This window comes from Micropterus dolomieu, linkage group LG03 (genome assembly GCF_021292245.1).
Source record: "Micropterus dolomieu isolate WLL.071019.BEF.003 ecotype Adirondacks linkage group LG03, ASM2129224v1, whole genome shotgun sequence".
Taxonomy (NCBI): Eukaryota; Metazoa; Chordata; class Actinopteri; order Centrarchiformes; family Centrarchidae; genus Micropterus; species Micropterus dolomieu.
This window is the reverse complement of record NC_060152.1, coordinates 18,581,428-18,604,582: the sequence shown is the minus strand read 5'-3', so window position 1 is coordinate 18,604,582 and position 23,155 is coordinate 18,581,428. Positions and strand designations below refer to the sequence as shown.

The window sequence follows — 23,155 nt, the reverse complement described above, 5'->3', positions numbered from 1 at the left end:
TTACTTATCCGTCGTCTTTCCTGTGTGAGAGGGGCCATGAGCTAGGCCTGTGTGTACTGTGGAAGTGTGTAAATCAGTTTATTATATTTAGCCTGTGGAGGTTGCATGGGATATAGTTTTCTTGAAGTGAACATAGCCTGCTCAGTGCTTGGGCCTGTTTCTCATACGGTAATTTAATTGTTTCAAGGACCTGCATACCTCTGTTTTTATGACCGTCGTGCACATTAGCACAACACATCGGCTTTTTGTACATAACCTCAACAACTTGAAGCAAAACGACGAATGAGATTCACTTCATCTCTTTTTCCTCCGTAAGCTGCTGCCCCCCCCCCCTCACCACGAAGGCATAGCCTCTCACATTACTCCCCCCTTCACTCTCACACACTCATCTTCTCACACAGCATGCGCGTGCACGGTCGTAACGTACACACACAGTGAACTACAAGCACGCGCACACACGCACGCACGCACACACACACACACACACACATACACACGGTTAACAGAGTTTGCCTTTGCGGTTCTGCAGTATGAGATTTATGGCGACCTTTGTGAACTTTCACAAGTGACAAGCGTCCTGTTAAGTTTTCCTGTATTCTTTCCATATTTTATTGGCTTGTTGAAACGTGAAGGCTCCATACGCCTTAAGGTTATGTGCCGTGTATTTGCAGCCACATTATCACTATGAAATAATTAAGTAACATGGTTTAGATGAGTCACAAATGTTGTGAGCGACAGAGCAGCAGCGTAGGCACTGAGCTCTTGCTGAGAAAAGGGGGAGCTGTCATCAACTAGACCTAATGTAAAGCAACTGTTGCTTGCGAGTTAAATTTAAAACTACTGCAGATCCCTTCTGGTATACTGGTGTTAATTGAATATTCTATTATTTAATTCATTCTACAAATGTGGAATTTGACTATTGATGGCTTCAAACGCGTATTTTGAAATTATGTTTTTCCCCAGCATCAAAAACAAAGAGAAAGAGAGTCAGGATTGCAATGGGTGATTTTTTGTTATTTTTATTTCCTGTTTTATTTTTTAATCTACATTTTCGTGCCTGAAAGGAGCAGGCAGCGGCACATTAATCATATTTTTACTGGACCAATAGAAAATAGGGGAACTTTAAAAGAGGGGGAAAGGCAGCTTTAAAGAGCTCTTATAAAGCTGCACTTTTGTTAACCGTTTGTTTCACTCACACCAGCCATTTTTCCCCAAAATATTTCACACCGCTCTTCCAGCATGCCTCCCTCAGGTCAGTGAAATTTTCACCTCATTTTTTTTTTTTGACAAATCTATTTAATTTCATTACATTTTCTAGTTTTGCAATCACAGGATTCTGCATATTTATTTTAATCATTAGAGATGTTAATTTCAGTTGCATAAAAAGATTAGATGGTTATGCATCCATGGCTGGTGTAAGCTTGTGTTTTCTGTGGTTCAAATGGCTGACACATTTTAAAATCTAATAAACGCAGACCTAATGCAACGTGCTAAATTATTGCAGGATATTCTGCAGGACAGTCTATAATTTGATGATTTAGTTTTCTCTGCTGGGAACACCTCATTGGGTGTTGGGATAGCCCATTGGTTATAACATAATCTTCTTCTAACTGAGCATGCGCGTTACCTTAAAATATCACAGTATTGTAGTGTGCATACCTCTGTGACAGTAGGCCCATGCTGTTGAAAAGAGCAGAACATAACCATCAGCCTAAATGGTAAAAAACTCACATATACATTTATTCTAACTAGATGTGTTAGAGTCAGGTTATTTCAGTGCATCATTTGAAAAATGACCTAGTTAAACAAATTGGCCAATGACAGCTCAATTTTCTGGATTTTTTTCTAACAGCAAAGTTGAGTATTTTTTGTAGTCCACTTTGTCTGGCCTGTAGCCTACACTATGCTTGGCTGGCTCAGTCCACTTGTGTTATAGACAAGTTTCAGGACTTGAAGTTAACTCAATAGTGACCAGACAAAAGTGAAACTGGCATCTCCGTAAAACAATGGAAAAACCATAGCCCAGTATTACTTATCAAATATCTCTGTATGTGAATGTGTTTTCCTCATTTACATTTTAAACAGACAGAAAATGGTCAGTGTATTCCAACGGCGCAGTTAAATGAATGATACTGTAATTTCACTGTTTTGCTGAAAGGGATATTGCACTGAGTGAACTTGAAGGTTTTTGCTGTGGCATATCCCAACTCTCAGACTATGTCTGTGCCTTGATTTAATAAGAAAATGAATGTTCTGTAAGCTGCTTTGGATTCTACATGACACCTTTCCCAGTTCTCGTTCATTCTGCAGAGCCAAGCTGCAAGGAAAGGCTCAGGTTACCATTTTGCCTCACACTTGTTTTAGAATAGGCCTATTGTTTATGCATTCAGAATTTGCATCCTTTGCTTATAGTTTTTGCAAAACAATTCTTTACATTATGCGCTGTTTTTTTCCAAATACATGTAGCTAATATCAAATGTTATTTTACAATTCTGTGCAAATATAGCAGCTGAAAATGACATAGATTTTGTCTGCATAGATACTAGGGCTTTACATGATGAATGACAGTTGTCTTATAATTTGTAATTTGTCAATGTGTAATGCTTGACTGCATTGCATTGTTATCGGGAATGTGTTTGTGCTGTGTATGTCTTTGTTTTTTGTTTGTCATTGAGGAAACACAGTCTCAGAAAAGTTTTATCATTCTGTATTTGCTTCTTGTTATTCAACACAGGTTTATACTTGTATATAGCCCAGATCTTCCATATTTCATAGATTATATGGTCAGTTGGGTCTTGAGTGACTGCTACAGTGCTTGGTGTTTGCCTTCATATGGCTGACGGGGATGGCTAATTGACTTCTTGCTGTGATGTACTAGAGCATCTGTCTGCAAATGGACTCATCCCAAACATGTTAATTCTTCTAAATTTCACAAAGCCATGGCAAGACAGTGCACTGCCATCCCATATCAATTCTAATATCTCTGCACATTCCACACAAATGCATGCAGTTGTTTAAAAGTACACATACACATGCATAAACACACATGGGCATTCTTTTTTGTACCCCATATATGAACATGCAGTAACTTTGTGTCTGGCTTCCACCCGCGCAAACTCACATTTGGATACTTGATATAATATTTTTGTGCTCCTCATTCTTCTCACTTTATCATTTTTTTCAATGTCTTCTGTTACATTGACACAGAGTGTAACACCTGGTGATTCTTTTACAGATAGTTTATTATGGATAAACATGAATGCATTTATGTGTGTGTGTGTGTGTGTGTGTGTGTGTGTGTGTGTGTGTTTATTGACTTTGTGGGAAAAGCTTACCCAAAAAGCCTTATTTTAAAAAAAATTACTAATACTGTAAATATGTTTTTCTAACAAGACAAAGTTCTCAACTAAGTAATAAATCATTTTGGTACAAATTTTGCATGTATTGGCCTAAAGGCAGTTAAAATTTTGTTTAAACATTTGTCACATTTTAACCATATAAATTGAATAATATAATCTTATAGGCTACTTATTTAGTTGATTATGTTCTTATTACCAGACATATAACCAACTGCAGCAAAACGAATAGACTTGTAATTTATGGAAAACTGCTTATTAGGCTAAACTCTAATTAAGTTATGACCACATTAAGGGCCATGTGAACATTTAAACAAATTTTGATACTATGAGCATTTAAATGAGCTCTGTCTTTATACAAAATACCTATTAAAGTATAATCTGCAGTTATCAAATAGGCCTAAATAGGCGCACACTTCACTTGCTGGGACTCAAGCCTAAACAGCCTCATAGAATCGGCGTATTGTATTAAATTATAAAAGTGCAGTTATTCTTGATGGTCCGCTTTCTTGTTTTGGCTTCTTGCTACAAATGAGGACCTGGAATCACTCAGAGCTCAGATCTGTCAGTCTTTTTTGCTTTCTGAATGACAGATTGGAAACTTTCGGTGTATATGCCTTCAGCCCTCAATCATTTTCGGAAATGCATTGGGTTAAAGGTTGACAAACATGAGCGTCCATTACAATCATGGCGGAATTAGGCCAATTCTGTGGCTGTCTACTATTTTGCGGCATTTAATGTCAAGTGGGCCCCTTGCTTTGTCTCTGCAGGTGACGTCAGCATAACATTGTGGAAAAGGAAGTTGTTGTTTTTTTTAAGAAAAAGTTGAAAATTCAGACAGCTACACTCTTTGGAAATAAGGGGGTTTGACCTTAAACCTTTAAGCTACAGTCCGGAACCCACGCCACGTCGTGTAGATTTAAATAAAAGCAACAGATAAAAGAATTTAGCTAAACTGGTCCAGGTACAGGAAAGTGCGTTGATAGAATCAAAGCCAAGGCGAGCACACGTGCAGAAGTATGTGCTGCACTGGTGAGTAGAGAGCTTGAAACTGCTGTCCTCAGAGCACCCCAAAGTAAGAAAGTTGATCTGAGTATCCCAGGAACAGTGGAGCCTATCCACTGCTGTTTGACACGTTTCATAATTTACATTTTATGTAACCAATTTTACATCTGCGCTAGCCTGCAAGAGGCATGGCGTATTCTTTGTGATTATTCATTTATTTCAGCTTAATTAGAAAGGGTTTGTGTGCATAAGTTGTTCACACTGGGCTCAAAGGTAAAATGTCATGTTCTGTTGTATTCTCCAGTGACTGCTGGGAAATGTCTGAATGAAATAAGTTTTTTCCAATAAGATTATTAGGATATTTTGTTGGTCCAGTGCCTCATGTAGAACTACTTGTTGCTTTATCAAAGTTTTATTTTTCTTTGGACATGATGAGGCCAACACGTAGGCCTAAGGACGTGCCCTTAAGAAAATGCATGTAGCCTAACATAAAATAAAATAAAAGTGCAACGCCAAGATACTCGTATCTTTATGAAAGCTTAGTAATAGGTATATTGCATAAAAAACATTGCTCTATAAACGTGTGGTCATACAGGCAAATGACGCAAAAAGGCATTATTAGTGTTTTAAATAATTTCTAATAACTGATTTAATCGTAAGAATGAGTTTCTTGAAACTTTCACTGTTTTCAAATGTGGCACTCCACATGCAAGTTTTGACAATAATTGGCCTGGACACGCAATGGCCAGTCTCTCTATTATTCTTGCAGGGCAGGAGTGGGACATTTGCTTTGGCAAGATTTCCAGTGAAATAAAGGACGGCAAATAGACTGTGATTGTGTTAGGTTTTGCTCATGTCTGCGTTGAATCACTTGACTTCTATCTTCTGATTAGTAATACTTATTAACCTTAACATTTTTCTTATGTGGAGATTTAGAGAAGGGGTCTTATAAGAAGGCGCCTGAAGTTAAAGAGGCAGCAATATTTGCAAGTATCGCGGCACATTTCAAAGCTTTTTCTGTGCGATATTTGAAAACGGAGTCGTGCAGTGAACGCCTGCGTGTCCCTTTTAAAACAAACCCAGTGCCTGTCAATCACACCGCATTCCAACCAATCCCAAAGCTCCCTTTTTAAAAGCAGGTTTGCCTGCTGTGCTTTTATATTGCACCATGGCCTGTTTCGAAGCATTTTTACTACCACGGTTATTGCCACAAATCAAGAGGGCAAAGTGAGCGGCATGGGACTCACACCAACTTTAACGAAATTGAGTCTGGTTCCTACTCCTGCGAAGTTCACGGCCAAGAATTTCACATGCAGATGATATACAAACAAGGAAAATGGAAACTGAATTTCTAGGTGTATCCTGAGTGCTGAACTGGTTGATTTTGCAAACTCGTAGCCAAACTCACAACAAAACATGACAAGCCTTTCGAGGTTTAGTGGCTGCCCTCTCTCTTGCGTCAACCCCGGGGAGAGCAATACTGAACCCAGCGTGGTGCTGCCACCTTTGGCAGGAGAGCACATGGGACACCCCACTGGCAGTTCCTTAAAACTCTGCCCCTCGCACAATTTGCGAGACTACCCCGAGACGAGGTCCAGTGCATATGTTGACCATTCGGTTCCCAATTTTGCAGACTCTGGATACCCTAGCCACCGGTTAGAGCACAGCCCTAGGGGCATTATCATTGGAGCCAATCTTTCTGGAGCCGGCATGCCACCCGTCACTGATCAACTGGCATCAAGAGCTAATCAACATGGCGGGATTGGAAGGTATCGTGACTTTCCTGGCTGCAGAGACAACAGAAGCCATGCTTTTTTTACAAGTTATCAAGAGCAGGCCCATGCCTCCACCGACGCATCTCGAGATCTCGGCAGCCAGATGATGCTGGGTCTACCTGGCGACCTCCTCACTCGGACTCATCATTATGGCCAAACTATCAGCCCCAAGGGAAACAGCCAGCAACTTGTCACACAATTCCTGGGTCTGTACAAACCCCTCAACATGGCAATTCAGCGTGGAGGAGGCGACGCTTTCCTCAGGTGCTCCAGACAAACAGTGAAGCATGAGCTGGTGTGCAAGTGGAGTGACGGCCAAGAGGGGGCTGGGAAGCTGCCTTGCTCCAGAGCCTTCGGGACCATGTATGAACTTGTCACCCATGTGACAGTGGAGCATGTCGGAGGACCAGAACACTCTGAATATGTTTGTCACTGGGAGAATTGTCCGAGAGACAGGAAGCCTTTCAAAGCCAAATACAAGCTGGTGAACCACGTCAGAGTCCACACAGGGGAAAAGCCCTTTCCCTGCCCCTTTCACGGCTGTGAGAAAGTTTTTGCAAGATCAGAAAATCTTAAGATCCACAAAAGGACTCACACAGGTTAGTACGAAAGTAGTATCATACGAAAACACACAATTTTAATAATAATAATAATAATAATAATAATAATAATAATAATATTAATAATAATAAACACGTTTTGATTAAATTGTATACATTTTTTATGTGGTCATTATTTTCAACTTGAAAAACTAATTATTATGTGTCAGTTTTGCAGTGTTTCTGTCTGAACTGATTAAGGACTTTTGCTAATTCTGTCACATTATTATTAGGCTACATGTATTATAATTAGTGGTATTATTATTTTATTATTATCACTAGCACAATTATGATGATGAATATTATTTTTATATGGTGCTTGTTGTTGTTTAGGCCAAATTGTTTGCAATGTGTGATGCAGCAGAGCTTCTGTCCTTGCTTCTTGTTTTGCTCGACAAAAGCATGCAGGAACCACATACGAGTAGTAGTAGTAAGCCAGTTACAAATGAGTAGTCTGCAGGCCTAGTGGTATGGGTGCCTCTCCCACTTCATTCAGTGAAATTATTAAATAAATGCCGGGACACCGGAGAGCTGTGACGTAGCCCTTACGCTGTCTCTGCCTCCCAGGGACTCTGTGCTCAGGAACACTAGCAGGGCACATCACACAGTGATGTAGTACGAAATAAAAAGGTGAGTGAGCAGATGACCTCAGTCAGCAAAAGCTAATAATTATCAATATAAAAAATGAGTCACATTTCAAAAAGATGATTTATTTATGGCCTCAATCTCGTTTAATTTCAGTCACTTTGATAGGCCTGTTACTTTTCAGGCAGCACTGTGAAATAATCTGATAAAATGCATTTCATTTTAAAAAGGTGACTTTCTTGGGGCATTTCCTTCTATGCCGCTGATAAGATCACAGAATCTAATATCTTCTTTATAAAGAATTTACTGTGCAATCTTATTTTATTCTTATTTTCACACACACCAGGTTATTGTAGTAGCAACGTAATCTCACAAGGTCTTATTATACTGACATGTGGGATTTTAAATTAAAATTATATTTAACGAATGAATTGAATGGCCCTCAGAAAAAAAACAAGTTATTATGCGCCCCCTTTTACTTCTGGTGTAAATTGTTTTACTAATGAAAGCAAAGAGAATAGAGACAGAAAAGGGCCGCTTATGACTTTCCTTATTACATAACCGCACATGCGTAGTGTGTTGTGAATTTATGTGTTTTTTTTTTATTCCTAAAGGCAGAAATCCATTAAGATGCAGGCCTACAAAATGATAATTTCACCGAAACTATTAAAGTTTATTTAATAGTTCAGAGGCCAGTTCTTCCTGATGGTCCGTTACATCACTGTGTGTGCAGGATGGACAGTGCGCAGCTGTAGGCAATTTTGTGCTAGAACATCAATTAGCATTTTAATAGCCATAAGTCATTCTATGCATAATAACTCCATTTAAACAAATCTTTGTATTTGCTGTCGCAGATTCATCATAATCCAAAGCATGTTTAACTCCAGCCTTGTTGATTTGGTCCGCAGATACACTGTCTCACTTGTTGCGACCAGGACTGCACCAGAGTCTCAGCAAGTAGTTCATAGAAAGTTTTGCGCATTAGTAACAATTTATTAGACTATACAAATGGGGTATTTGTAAACATTTATAATCATGGCTGCAATGGCCTGAAGCGGCTCTGTATTTGCAGAGTCACTGATTGAAAGCTGAAGATCAGATTTGTCATTTCACATCCACAGTGTGGAGTGAAGCCTAGATGTGCATTTTTGGTTTGTAGGGTAACTTTTCATATAACATGGTTTTATGGAATGCACTCAATTGACTTAGGCTAAATCAGTATTAGCATAGATGGCCAAGGTGAGCATGCACGGGCCTGTAAGCATATTCGTAACCCGCCGTCATTTCTCTCTTTGCACGTTTAGGTGAAAAACCTTTTAAATGTGAGTTCGAGGGCTGCAACCGGAGGTTTGCGAACAGCAGCGACAGAAAGAAACATTCTCACGTGCACTCCAGCGATAAACCCTACATGTGCAAGGTCAGAGGCTGCGACAAGTGTTACACCCACCCAAGCTCCCTGCGAAAGCATATGAAGCTCCACTGCAACAAGGCCCACGACGCCAAAAGCGGTGACGCGCGTTCTGGTGACGGGGGTCACATTGTGGAGGCCAGGTCAACCCGAATCCCGGATGGAGCCCAGATCAGCCCCCCTCATCCCCCCAGCTCAGCTCAAGATGTCCCCATGTCCCCAGAGAGTCGAGACGAGTCGACTCCGAGGTCACGTTTCCATCACACGTTTGACAGCAGTTTGGACTACTCCACTCACAGGTCACAGCCCCTCTTGGACCCTTTGTTGCTTCAGAGAGGCAGCTACAGGTCCCAGTCCTCCCAGTACCCCTGCAGCCAGACAGGTCACACTTTTGCCCAGAGCTCAAGGACTTTCCCCTCCACTTCTCCCTTTCAGAAAAGTATTGTCAATGGATGGTACACATGCCACAGCGGCGTGGACTCCTTCCCACCAAAGCAATGTAATAACATCCCATCTCTCTGAGCTCCTGTTGAGGACTTACAATTTCTTGGGCCTATTTTTCATGTTAGAGCCTAAACCTACAGCTGTATCTCTGTTACTCTGTATTTTTGTGAATGTTGTATCAGATATTTTGTGACACGTCCTGAGTCATCGTATTGAAATCTTGCATTGCGAAATGTGGCCAGGTATAGCCTATTTGTTGTCGTGAGGCCTGTTTGGGTGAGTCTGGCCACTGTGGGTTATACGAACTTTGACAAAGTGTATATGCCTAATTGTTTCGCTGTGTTGCATAATTATTAAATATATCTATCTTAAGTGAGACAAAATAACATTACAAAGGAAATTATGTTTCCCGCGTGTCTTCTGAACTTCTAGGCTATTACTGGAAAGAAAAAAGGAAACGTCTTGTTGAATGTAGCCCTATGTGTAGGGATCTTTGTTGAATGTAAACTTGGTGTAATGTATGTCGGGAAGATAGCAACATTATTCATGTCTTTGTGTATGTCACAAGATGAAACAAATATCAAAGATTTCTCAAGTTACATTTTGAGACCTAACAAGCACGATGGGCCTGAAGCATGATAAATCTGTAATTAAAATACTGCGCGGCTCAGTAGGTTTACTTTTTCTCTCCCCTTGATTAAGATCCACTTTTGGCCCCCTTTTTTATTACACATTCGTAATCCTGTTTGTATTATATGTATATTTCACATTTCTGTGCAAAGTAAGACCAGTGTGAGCATAAACCAGTGTTCGTGATACTATTAAAACGTTTAATTAGCATACAGTTCTACTGTACATAAGCCTACTGTATAATTAATTATGTATTCTATATTTTATTAAAGTGTCTATATTCTCTTTGATCAGGCGTGTGTGGTTAAACCCAATCAATGCATTTCCATCCTGAACTCAAACTTTTTTTTATTTTTTATTTGATAATTTCTAGTATCCCATATTTGCAGGCCTGGAAGGAGGGTATTCTCACTTACAGAAGATCTATTCTGTGTTTATGGTTGTCAGATACTGGCCAGATCACCAACACAAACTGGATTGGTTGAGGTAGTACATCGCCTGTGAGTGAACTGTAACGTGATAAACTAAAATTTACCCCAAAAATTGCTCAAAGTCGGCTAAAATGTGACGGTCACTCTGAACAACAAACAACAAACAACAAACGGTTTTCCGTTCGCTTCAAGTAGATTGTAGCTTTCTGAACTGCGCCTTGAACGCGTGCGTTTCTGGGGATACAGGTGTATTTGCCACAAGGTCATGCGCATTCTTTCTTTCAGTGAGGCAGTCCCCATTTGCCTTTTGCTTCCACAAGTCAATTTAACTAAATTGAGTTATTTTATTAATCAAATTTTATATTTTCACCCCCCCCCCCATGTCACATGTAGCCTAACTATATTGTATTATCCAAATACTAATAGCTAAGTCTATCTTCCAAATCTTTATAGTATACTACAAACACAAAGCTTAATTTTCTCAATAGCAGCTTTTACATTCAAAGAAATTGGAGCTCCTCACTGGATTAATAGATCTGCTGGATTTCACTGTAAAGTCACAGTACCACTCAGAGGACAGATATGTCATGTTCTGTTTCATTTTGCAATTCCTTAAAGTTGAAAAAGTTGGAGAAAAAGCTAAAAAAAATAAAAATTTTAGTGTTCCTTTTTTTGGACGCACACACTGCTATTGGTAAAATGTTTGCTTCACTTCACCTAAATTCCAGTGTTACAGCATTTGTTCATGTTTGCTTGTTTTTTTGTTTTGTTTGTTTTTTTGTACTTTCTGGAATGTAAATTTCGACAAACACCTCATTATTTTAGAGAAATAAGATGAGAAGATTTCTGTTTCTTCTTTTTCTCGGCAGAACTTGAATTCTGTTTCAATGCTAATCCTGGTGCAGAGCAAAATTCATCTGTAGTGAGTTATTATTGTCATGCAGCTTAATCTTAGTTTACACTCCCTGTTTCCTGTGTCAAAAATTATACCTCTCTCTAACAATATTACCTGCTTAAAAGGAGAAGGAGAGTGATTGGAAACTGAATGACAAGGTTGAAGTATAGTTAATGGGACATTTAATGGGGTGTAGCTAAAGATGATGTACACAGCGAGTGTCTGTCCTCGTCACGCTCTGGAAAGTACTGCAGTTGCCTGATTATTGTGGAGGTTGGGTGGGTCACAATTATGATGAATAAGGTAATGGAAAAAAAAAACTTCTGCTCCACTGCCAGAAGCAAAGCTTTATACTTTGTATCTGTATATATGGATTTCAGCGTTTTATACCATTAAATATTTGGATGATGACTGCCATTATATATACTAATTTGCTTCACACATATCAAGAGGAAATCAGGTCAAAATTGCATTCATTTGACAATTCTTTGAAATATATGCTTACAGTGATCTGACAGCTAACTAGCTGTAAGAAGGATGTTCTTCATTCCAGTGAAAGGGTTTGATGAAGGGGCAGTTGTCTGGATGGCCACAAACATACTTCCTGTGTGCACCATATTAATACATTCTTGTTAGTTCTTGGTGTTATTTTGATAATATTTGAAAGACGAGAAACAAGTGGTATATGCCTATAAGCCGCTCGTATTATTTTTGTTGCTTTATCCTTCTATATTTATAAAACTGTTAAAAAGAAATAATAATAATTCTCTAGACTGTTTTAATCCTCTTTCATATTTCTGAGGGAAACTTGCAAAGCACCTACATTTATGTGCTTACGGTATATTTATTCTCAAGATGGTGCAGAGTTGTCATGAACTTGTTTATGCATTCTTTGTGCTGGTTAAAAGTGTATGTTGCACATGATAGTCATGGGAGGGTGCAAATCCCTCTTGAGTTTTGACCGCAGTTAATTTTTAGCTTTCCATGAGGAATCTCTCTGAAAACCCTACACAAGTTTCAGTATTTGTATTTCAATTTTTGATAAGACAACAACCAGTTTCAATTACGTAAAGTATCCATCCATCAATTATACCAGTGCTATACCCACTTATCTTTGAGGGTTGCGTGGGGGGGGGGGGTTACGCACTAGTGCCAAACCCAGCTTTGGTGGTGTACATATCGGATAGGTCTTGCTTTAATCAGATTTTTTTCAAATAGCAAACGTGATGAGTGATCAGTACCACTCAGGTTGATAATGCTAATAATTTTCATGACATTTAAGGATTTGTGGTAAGTAGTTTGGTATGGTCTTAGATAGATCAAGCGGATGATATTGTGAAATACTTCAAATGTGAAGCATTTCTGAACTGGGTTGGCTTTGTTCAGTATACTTTAATGATGTGATGACTGAAATGTATGAGATCCCCTTCTTTTGTATTACTACCTTATCAATGGCTTGAATCAAATTCTTTAATCAATGTGTAATTTGATGTAATCTCAAGAAAGTCTGTAATTCTATCTCAGAGTTCATCATCTAAACCCCAACTGTTGCCCCTTTCTCCTCTACTTCTAAAAATAGTCAAACTCTCCACAGAAAACATAATAGAGATGATCAAAAATTGTTTTGCGCTTAAAGAAACCTCTATATTTTCAGTATGTGCAGCAACCTGAACTGTGAATTTCTCCCAATACAGTATGTGAGCTTTTCGGCGTATTTTCTGACCAAGCCGTGGTAATATTCCATAATCACTGAACCCTGCCACACCCTTCCCCCCTGTAATCACAACTGATTAGACCTCCGCTTCCCAGTTTGCCACTTGTCTGCCGCCATCTTTACTCTTGCGCTCTCTGCCTAGCAACAAGCACAGGCGCCATTTTGGACAGGGTATACAGGGCATACATCAATTTAATGTAAATAAATCCATTTCACCTTGGGATCCATTTTATCTTCCCCCTTGGGTTGCTGTTATGCCATACTTGGGTTGAGCCCCAGCTGTGTACCAGGGGGTGGGCTGCTTTATCACACTAGGTCTTTGGTTTTATGCATCATCATAACTGTGTATGACATCTTGCGTAACCTACACTATGCAGCTCCCATACTTTACCAAATATGGTTGAAGCACTGGTCTCGGGTTGTGTGTCAGTGTTGACTCTGACTGACCAAATATGATTTTAATTGGATCTCTGGCTTTTCCCCCCATCATCCCCAGGTCAAGCCAGCGGTGCTGTTTCTCCCCAACTTGCTTTTCATCCTCCCCTCTGTGCCCCACTCCCTTTTTTTTTGCCAGGTCCTCTTGTTCCTCCGTCTCATCTATCTCTATCCTGGCAGCTCCTGGCTATCTTCATCCTCTATGGCTCCTTTATGATGGCCCCCTAATCTCTGCCAGTGTGGTTCCATGGTAAGTAGGTGTCCTCTGCCAGATTCTCCCCCAAACATGCATGGAACGTGACTCATATATCTTCCTTTTCTGTACACTGTCACTCTCTCCATGGGAAATTGCAACCCCACATGGTAAACTGGATGCAGCTGCTCTGCTGCTCTAATTTTCTTTACATTCTTTTTCCAGTTGGGGAGTGGTAGCTACTGAGGGGTTTGGCATCAAGGCATCAACAATGCTAACAATGCATAATGGGGGCAATTGTAACAATGATGAAAGATTGATTCTAAAGTAAAAGATTGAACAATATACAATACAACTCTCAATAAGATGAAACGGTGGAGTAGAATGCATATGTAGCTCATTTCACTTGTTCTTCTTTGAGAACATTAGTAAGGTAATCTGTTTCATGTCTAAGCCTGTGTTAATTTGGCAGCTTGACAATTAATAAGCTATTAAAACACGCCCTCAGAAAGCATTGGTCTTATGTAAGACAATGCAATCATTAGAATCACATGCAAATGTTAAGCATGTTTACAAACCATAAAATAGTGAAATGTAGAGTCCCCGTGCTGTGTTCTTATGATTTAACCAGACTGATCCTTTAGATCTTCATCTGCACTGCAGTTTTCTGATTTCAGTGGTGCCAGCCCCCTGTGTAGTCCAGTCTGTACCAGGGATTATTAAACTAGACTCCTATTCAGTCTTCCCAACGGTCGCTCCTCTGTCAACTTAAGCCCAAGCCTCTCGAATGCTCTCCGACCATTGTTGCAGAATTCGCCTAAAACTGTGTATCGCTGAACAGCCAATATGCAGTGGGATAGAGACAAAGGCCACGCCTACCCTCATATTTAATGGATATTTGTCTTTTGGTGCATTGCATTTTACCCCTGTGAATAGTCTTTTTTTAATTTATTATCCATGCCTTACATAACAGATAGTTTGACAGTATCTGACAAGCCAGTTTCTGAGACCTATTGTGGAGACTTTAATGTTCTCCTATGAGCTGGTAAGCTCAGGAGGTAACCACATGACTGACAGCAATCATCTCAATTCATACAATGAATTAACAGCAAACTGAAAGCAAAAGTATTTATATATGAACTGCAGTAATGTTGTTATGGCCTGGCGCAATGCAAAATGAAAATGAATCATATTTGAAAGTCCATATCTTTCGAAATTCATACTTCCAAGATTTTTTGGGAGTTAGAGTAGGTTGTGTGGGGTGAGCAGACCTTTGAAGATCTTTCAAGTCCTGCAAGCTTCAGGCCTATGAGATGCCACGCCATCCTTTTAAGGGACTGACCATAACTTTGGTCCCCTTGCTTTTAATCCCTCCTCCAGACCCTTGTCATCAGAGATCAACCAGGCTGAGCCTTAATGTCCTTCATTTGCTGGCAAGGGCAACTGGTAGCTTTCATATATGTGGAGAGCCAGATGAATATGCTTAAATCTGCACGTTGGAGCAGGAACTAATGCCTTTATCTTCATCTGTGCTACAGTATATGATCTTGAGAAATGATCAATTACATTAAAAAGTCTCAGCTTAATGATTCACATTTTACAGAATTCATTTGTAGGAAAATGTTTAAAAGGCTTTGATCAGGATGCCTAAAGAGCACAATGCCTTAGATTTTACAAAAACAGTCCAAAGAGACTGTAAGTGCCTGTTGTCTTTGCTGTCTCTCAAAACTATCACATTTCATTAGCAACAATTAAGTTCTGTTGTGAGATACAGCATTTGAATACTTATTGTATGATTTCTCAAATCTCTGTCGTTTGAGGTTGAACTTAAAAAAGGGATCACATTGATCAGGGTCCAGGCTGTTTCAAAGCAATGAGTAATCGCGAGTGTTTAATTTTATCTGTTGCAGTATGCATTGCAAGGCGGCTGTGTAATCAAGCCTGTGAACTCGACATCTGAAGGAAGGATTCTGTTTCTGATCACATCCCTATTGAAGTCCATCCATTCGCTGAACATGGATGTGTTGACGAGCTCAAGCTTGCACTCATTGGTATGTGGCCGTCAAATTAATATGTAGTTGACATAATGCTGTATTTCTAGTGTTTGTTGCAGTACTCGGGGGGCCCACGGGGCCACATTATAGAAAGCTGTAAGTAAGGACGCATGGCGTTCTCGCTGTTAACCTTCAGCGTTACAAGAACACCCCAGGGCCTAACTCTACAATGATGGATGTAGGATGGCGGGGGTTAGGGGGCCCCACACACAAACCAGGAATTCCCCTTGGGCCTTTTCAATTACAGTTAGACCAAGCTCCATACTGTGATGATATGTTGCTTTAAGGCTGTGACATTAATGGAGGGGACAAATGTGATTTGGTGTGGTGTTGACCCTAAAGTGCAGGACACAGACAGAAGCACTCTAATGGCACATAGGCAACAGGAAGACATGCAAGGTATCCTATTGTTGCTTTATTTACTCACAGTCATCTATAAAATAATCCACAGTGTAATTTAGGTCCGTCTGAAGTTTTTCAGCTATTGATAGAAATAGTTTATCATTAGCCACAGGCTAAAGGGAGCACGAGGAGCATGAGAGAGAGTAATTAGACACTAGTGTGGCTTTGAGGAGCCCAGGTAACGGATTTAGTAGTGGCAAAGGGAAAGGGATGGACTGCCCCTTCATCTTGTTTGTGATCAATAAAGCAGCCTAACCTTGTATTGGACGTATACTATGATATGGTAATGGGCTGTACAATGCGTGTGTATGTGTCTGCGTAGGTGTGCATGCGAGCACTTTTATTTAACATCAAAAACAGCTGCAGTGATTTTGTCCCAGGATCAGTGCATTGCCCGCATCACTGCTGACTTAAACCTGTGAAGTTTGCACACTTCCACAGATGACTTTCAAAAGGAACAAGACAGCACTGAGAACTGCATCTATTTTAGTCCCCAGGGAATAACCCTGTGTTTTAGGTACCTGGAAGAAGCAGGGGATCAAAAATACATCCCCTATGCATCAGTAGAGTGTTTTATTCACAGGGCCATTATTAAAGTGAGATATGGCTGTGGTAATTAGCCCTTGTCCTCAGCTCTACTCCAGTATTTGATACATTATCTGTACTGTTGTTGTTGTTGTGAATGCTTTAGTATTCTTTCAGATTTGTAATTGTCTATCTGTGTAACTGGAGTGTGTTGCAGAAATATTAATCTGCAACAAAAAGAAACATTTCCTTGGAAATGCAGTGCCTTCGGTACAACACGATGTGTTGACAGATGTGAGGCCAATACCCAAACAAAATCTGATTTCTGAAAAAAAAAGTTGCACGTGCAGGAGAATAGAGTATGTAGTATGAATTTCTTGCTTGAAATTGTACAGTATCTGAAACTTTTAAGAGCACCAGCATAACAAGTCCAGCTATAAATTAAACATGTACTCATGTGCTGTATTTGACCGATAATACGACTTCATCAAACACATCATTAGCTATTCTCTGTACGTTAACTTAATTCAGAATATACCACCTCCGAGGAGCCGTGGATAATGCTGAGGAGCCAGAGAGAAAAAAAACACCTCTCCCTCTCTCCAGCTTATTACCACACAGCTAGACTGTAAGTAGCAAACTGTTCTTTTTTAAAAATATAATGTACATTTACTTACTTTTATCAACACATAAAGTAAAGATACCAGTCACTTACATAAAAAAATGGAGTAAACAGATCAGGAGCCAGTGTGGGCTGCTAATACACTCAAGAAAGATGCCAGAGGCAACGAAAAGTCACTGTGACATAATCGTCTAAACACATTTTATTTTTCCTCTCTATGAGAAAACAGGCTGTGCTGTTGTTCAATGTCCTTCCGTCACCCAGGATGCCTATAGATCATATCTTATCACATCATATCAGGTATTAATATTAATTGATGCTCTTTTTTCCATTACTTCAGTTTAATTTGTGGGCAGCTTGAGCAAAGATGGAGGCTAATAAATGTATTTTATTGTCCCCTGAGAAAGCCAGATCTTTGGGGTGGAGTAAAGGTATATATATATATGTGTGTGTGTGTGTGTGTGTGTGTGTGGTCTGTGTGTCCTCCAAAGTCGATATGAAACCTAGGCTGCAGCAGCGTGGAGGACTAAGTCCCCGTGTATTCCAGCTCACAGATCACAGAAGTTATGAAAGACTGCTCTTTGATCATTTCCATTTCTAAAGTAATTTCCTTTGAACATTTCAAGTCACTTGTGCTTTTATTTATAAAGCCTATTTAGACAATCAAGGGGTGGAAAATAATTAGGCTCGCATGCACACGAGTGTGGACATGTATTCCCTTTCAATCAGTTAAAACCAGCTCTGTTAATTAAAGTTCTGAGCTGTTACTCTGCCCAAATAATTTTCTTATTAGCTTTTGCATTCCTTAGATCTGTTGTCAGCAGAGCATATTTTCTTTTGGTGACTCCTTTCTATTTTTTTTACTTACAGAAATCCCACTGACCCATATAGTTCATCACATTTCTGAAGCGTATAATATAGATTCCAAGTTAAGAGAACGGAGGCTCTATTATTAGTCCCATTTGAGTAGCACAGCCTCCTTCTAGGTGCTGCTGTGTGCTACTGAATTCCCTGAGTGAAAGCATTACCATCTCATTTGGGTAAGGGTGAGATTACCTCATGCAACCGAGCTGTTTCATCACAGAAAATGCAGGGGAGCGGAGCTGTCGCTGACTGTTTATACAGGCAGCTGAAAGTAGAGGCATTCCAGATACATTTCACAAACATCACACATGACAACTTGTGATGCCACCTTACTGATGTTTCCCTTGAAAGGTCTCTCACTAACAACAACAGCCCATTGATCCTTAGCACCATTTTAACAACCTCATCACACCCTCTCACACATACACACCTGAGTGGGTTAGGATTGAAAATGTTAGCAGTTAGCAGTTAGCTTTGCCAACACATCCTTTAGTGTGGTTGTCAATTAGGCCCAGTCATTGTGGAATCTGCCCTAGAGGAGTCCTGCGCAGGGAGAGAGTGAACGAAAAAATCTGTAGTGTAAATAACTGCTCATCCCTCAGTGCTGAATTAATATGCAATACTTACATTTTTGTGCTGATTAAAAGGCTGTGGCACGTGATGAGCTATCAAAACAAGAAATAAACTACTCGGATTAAAATTCTGCTTTTAATTGGATAGATGAAAGGAGCAATTAGTTGCAGTTGAGTTAAGTTCTTTTCAAGTCAGCTCGTCCTCATTTAGAAAAATGGAGGAAAAAATAATGCATTTTTGCCATACTTGTTTCTTTCTTCAATTTGAGCATTTTTGGATTAAAATGCTTTATTTACTCTCAGTGGCCACTTTATTAGGTACACCTGTACAATCTCTTGCAATTCAATACAACAACGCTGTCATAAATTTCAGCTATACAAAGTGTATCATGCTCAGTTTTTGTTGACACTCTCAGATATTATAATTCAAGTATATGTGTATAATTAAAGTCATAGTTAAAGGTGTTGTTGTGCTGGACTGCATTATATTGAGAGGTGACGAGAGGTTACATTTTTTTGTCCTCCCTATTTACAAACATGAGAGAGGCAGAATATTATAAACACCTTTGAATATAATGCTGCCTGTTAGAACACCACCCTTAATTATGACCTTGATGCCAAAACATATAATTTATTTGACTCCTCTATGACAGGGCCTCATATAAGGAGACTTTGTGGCAGTACAGTTGTATTGGATTGCATTAGATTGTACAGGTGTGTCTAATAAAGTGGTCACTGAGTGTATTTCTACTTGTTGTGATGTAAACGTAGCTCATGACTTCTTACAACTACAGTGTATTAACCTTTTTTAAAATGTTTATATACTGGTTATGCATTCTAAATAGTGGGCTTTAAGTGTGACCAGTGCAACTTTCTGATCATATTGGAGGCTGTCCATGGTGCTGTTTAATTGCATTGCATTTCATTGAGAGATGTTTCTAATATTTGATTGTTCATATAAATGTGACAAACAAAATACTAGACACACATCTTCGTATAATACTCAACAGCACCACAAACTACAGTCTCCAAAATCACTATAACATTTAATCAACATCTCTTCAACAGTTTCAGTGAAAACTGAATACTATATCCTTGATATGGTAGCGTTTAGTTCAGGGCTGTTGTATTAGACTGCATTAGTTAGAGCAGGGTGTAACACCTGACACCTGAGTGTGTGTATACCTTTCTCATTTAAATTTTTATTTTGATAACGTACAGGTTTAAAGAAAAGTTCTTCATTCTCAGGAGATCTCAGGAGGACTTACGTAATGTTGATAAGACTGTAGATAAACCGCCTACCTCTTTCATCCTGGCTAGTGGATAGGAAAAAGAAGACCTTCCCACTTGTTGGCCTCCATCCTGCTCAGTCAATATATGTTGCATCTATACTGAATATTCTGTACATTTGTAGCTGTGAGGCAGTTATTTTATAGACACACAGTTTTGAACGGGTGATGTGGTAGCGGTTGGAGTTTGAGGTTGTTTCCTGTTGTGGAAAGGGGGCGAGATGACCAGTAGTGTCATTCTGTTATTGCACTGACCTTACTCATCAATCAGAAATCAAAGCTCTGACAGTTGCCAACATTAAAGGGCTGTTGCTGGTGTGTCCTGCGCCAAGAGGCTTCTTTCTGCTGAGCATATTAATATACTGTAGGTCACGAGGAGGCTCATCACTGATCATGAAGGGAAAGATAGATGCTTCTGAGCCACACGCGACACGGTCCAAGTCAATATTCATACTGGAATATACAGTCATCAAAGACCACAAGTTGTAGACCACTAAAATGATTGAAGTGGTATGACACTTATTTTAATCAATCAGGAATTTACAGTTGTATAATTTTATAAAAACAAGACACGAATAGGTAAAAGTAAGACAATGTGAGTTTCATTAAGAGATCAGTTCTAACAATAAATATTTAAATAAAAGAATAATTTTACATTAAGCTTCCTTATATATGCAGATTATTTGTTCAAAAAGTAAAGCTTTACTTATTGTTGCTAGACTGTGTGCATGTTGCCTAAAGGCCTGCATACATATTTGTATTCCAGGCTGATTTGAGGATTCAGCAATAATATTCAGAAATAAACCTCACATTAGAAAAAGTCCAAAATCCGAAAAAAATGTAACCAAGATGTCACAGTTGCCAGTTGCAGCCTGCGTCAAGAAAAACAAAGTATCATCCTGATTCCACTCATCTGCATTTAGGTGTATTCATCATGTTTTTCTCCACCCCTTTTGGGATTTTGAGTCAGGCAAGATGTCTGTTTATCTGAACAACCAGCAGAACTTCAACTGGGCCTCTTTTGCATTCAGAATTGTGTCTCAAGGAATGCCAGGTTAACAATCAAGCTAAGTGCTGAAACTCTCTTTGATCTGCTGCTTTAACCACACATCAATAATCACATTAAGTTTAATGTAATTTGCACCAAACATTAGCGTTAATTATTTACCTACAATTTTTTGCAGGCTGGTTTTTTTTTGTTAATTTTACTCAATTTTGGAGTAACATATTAGATGTAAAATATGTATAATTTGACAAGTGCATTTAAAGTATAGTATGTTTATTAGATATTTTTAATTCAAAGATTGCAACTTTCAGCTGTTACAACCGGCCTGTCTATCAGTGGGGCTGGCCATGCTGCTTATCAGAAGTGAACAAGCAAAATCCATTCATTCATTGTGTGCACTTGCAAATGTAGGTAGAGCGTACTGCTACCTCACAGCATCGACAGTTACTGGTGCTGTTTTCACTCTAAAAATTGAGATGGAGCCCCATAACAAATCCCCAGTTAGAAAAAAAATATGTGCAACATAAAATGCATGTTTCATGATGTCAGTGAAAAGACTTTCTCAGTTGGCATCATGTCTCGAGCAATGTAGTGTATGCTTTTACCAGCATTTAGAGTATCTTAATTCTTACGCAGACACTGTGATTTAGCCTTTTTTGTGTGCACCAGGACATGTTTATGAGCTAATAGGCCTTTGTTAGTAGTACTCTATTTATTTAATACAATTGTAGTGTGAACAGAAGGAATAATAAACAGGCTGACTAAACATACGATTCTTCTTTTGGGCTGAGAAAACCCTGTGTAAGGACACAAAAGGGGGACGTTTCCACTGTGGAAAGTAAATTCTTTTGAAGTGGAACTAATCATCTGAGGGATGGTTCTCGTTGTCCCAACAACGCAGCTGAATTGGAATGAGCCTTCTTTTTTGTGGAAGATATGTTTTCTTTTTTTCATTCAGAACTGATGATGATAGTAGTTTCACACCCTGTCCACCCACATTGTCCGTCCAAACTTCTTTGCAGATAAGTCTTTACTTGGAGACGCCAAACACACGGCGGGTGACTCTTGGACTGTGACGTCAGCCTCACTCCTCTGTCTTCCAGTCTTTACGCTTTTTAATACCGTTAGAATGAAAAGGGAATCTCACAGCAAATCCTCCCCAATAACAGTTCTTTCTTAGAGTGTGAAAAGATCAAGACTTTTCAACTACTCCTGGATCATAATGTACCAGTCACTCTTAAGATAATACTGCTCTAATGTTTAAAGTTTTGCTTGCTTTTTAACAAAATTAAGAGTTAAGTATTTTCAGTGTACATTGTTATGTTAATTTAAAAAAGCATGGCTGTATTAAACCTAAAGTATATAAATGTGTTATTATTTACACTTTCTGGTTACTCTTAATAGGTTCCTTATTTTCTTAGGCTTTAATGCTCTTTTTTGTTTTAATATTACAATATATTTAATGCAGCCATTTACTCTTAAAAATCTATACAGGGATATTTCTGCTTTATTTACACTCTCTAGTGAAAATCTAGTTTTAAAAACTATTAATTAAGTTGTATCAATTAGCCTACTTCTTACAAATTCTGATAAGAATTTAAAAAAGTGTTTTTACATTAAGGGTCTGAACATAGTTGAAGGCGTAAAGGACATTTTTTTTCTTTTCTTTTGTATCTAGTGTAATGACCCTCTTCAAATTAAGACTACGTTAAAAAATAACCCTAGAAAAAAATTAAAGACCTGTTGACATTTGCATGCTTACTCTGACTGTCAGTCAGATGATATAGGTCTAATTTAAATCTATGAAGAGCAAATTAAGCTATTCTTTGTGAAGGCTTAGCCAGTCATTTATGATAAATTAGATTAACTATTCTTTCACTACATGTCCCACTAGTTCTATTAGGTGGTGAAAGGTTGCAAAAGTGTGAAGGCAGGATCCACAGGACTATGATATTCTTGCTAATGATAGTACATCTCATTTACAAACCAAGTAAGCAATTATTGGCTAGAATGATGAGGTGTCTGATTAACTGCGACAACTCCTTTGTTTAGAGGTGAAGGGATGTGCTTCAGCTTGTGTACAGGATCTCCACATATGTCCTCAGGGAATTGAGAAAGGTAATTTTGGCCATCTGACCTCAGACTGAGAGAATTCCAATCTCTTACCGTTACTAAATCTTTATCTTCAGACAGGCTGTATAGCATCGCCTCTCTTGAGTTATAAACTGTCAGCCTTTCTGCTAGTCCTATAGTAATCCAGCCGTTTTATTGTCTCAGTGGGGGTACAGAGTTCAGGCAGCAGTCATCCCCAAAATAGAGGTGAACTGTTCAGGAAAGCGTCCTGGCTACTG

General features: G+C 39.1%; 1 protein-coding gene across 1 annotated transcript; it reads left to right on the top strand.

Moving 5' to 3' along the window:
• The first annotated feature begins 5,777 nt into the window (after window positions 1-5,777).
• On the top strand, window positions 5,778-9,250 carry zic6 (zic family member 6). The gene is made up of 2 exons (XM_046044900.1): window positions 5,778-6,735; window positions 8,625-9,250. Exons 1-2 carry the CDS (start codon window positions 5,778-5,780, stop codon window positions 9,248-9,250), a joined length of 1,584 nt encoding a protein of 527 aa, XP_045900856.1.
• The last annotated feature ends 13,905 nt before the right edge of the window (window positions 9,251-23,155 follow it).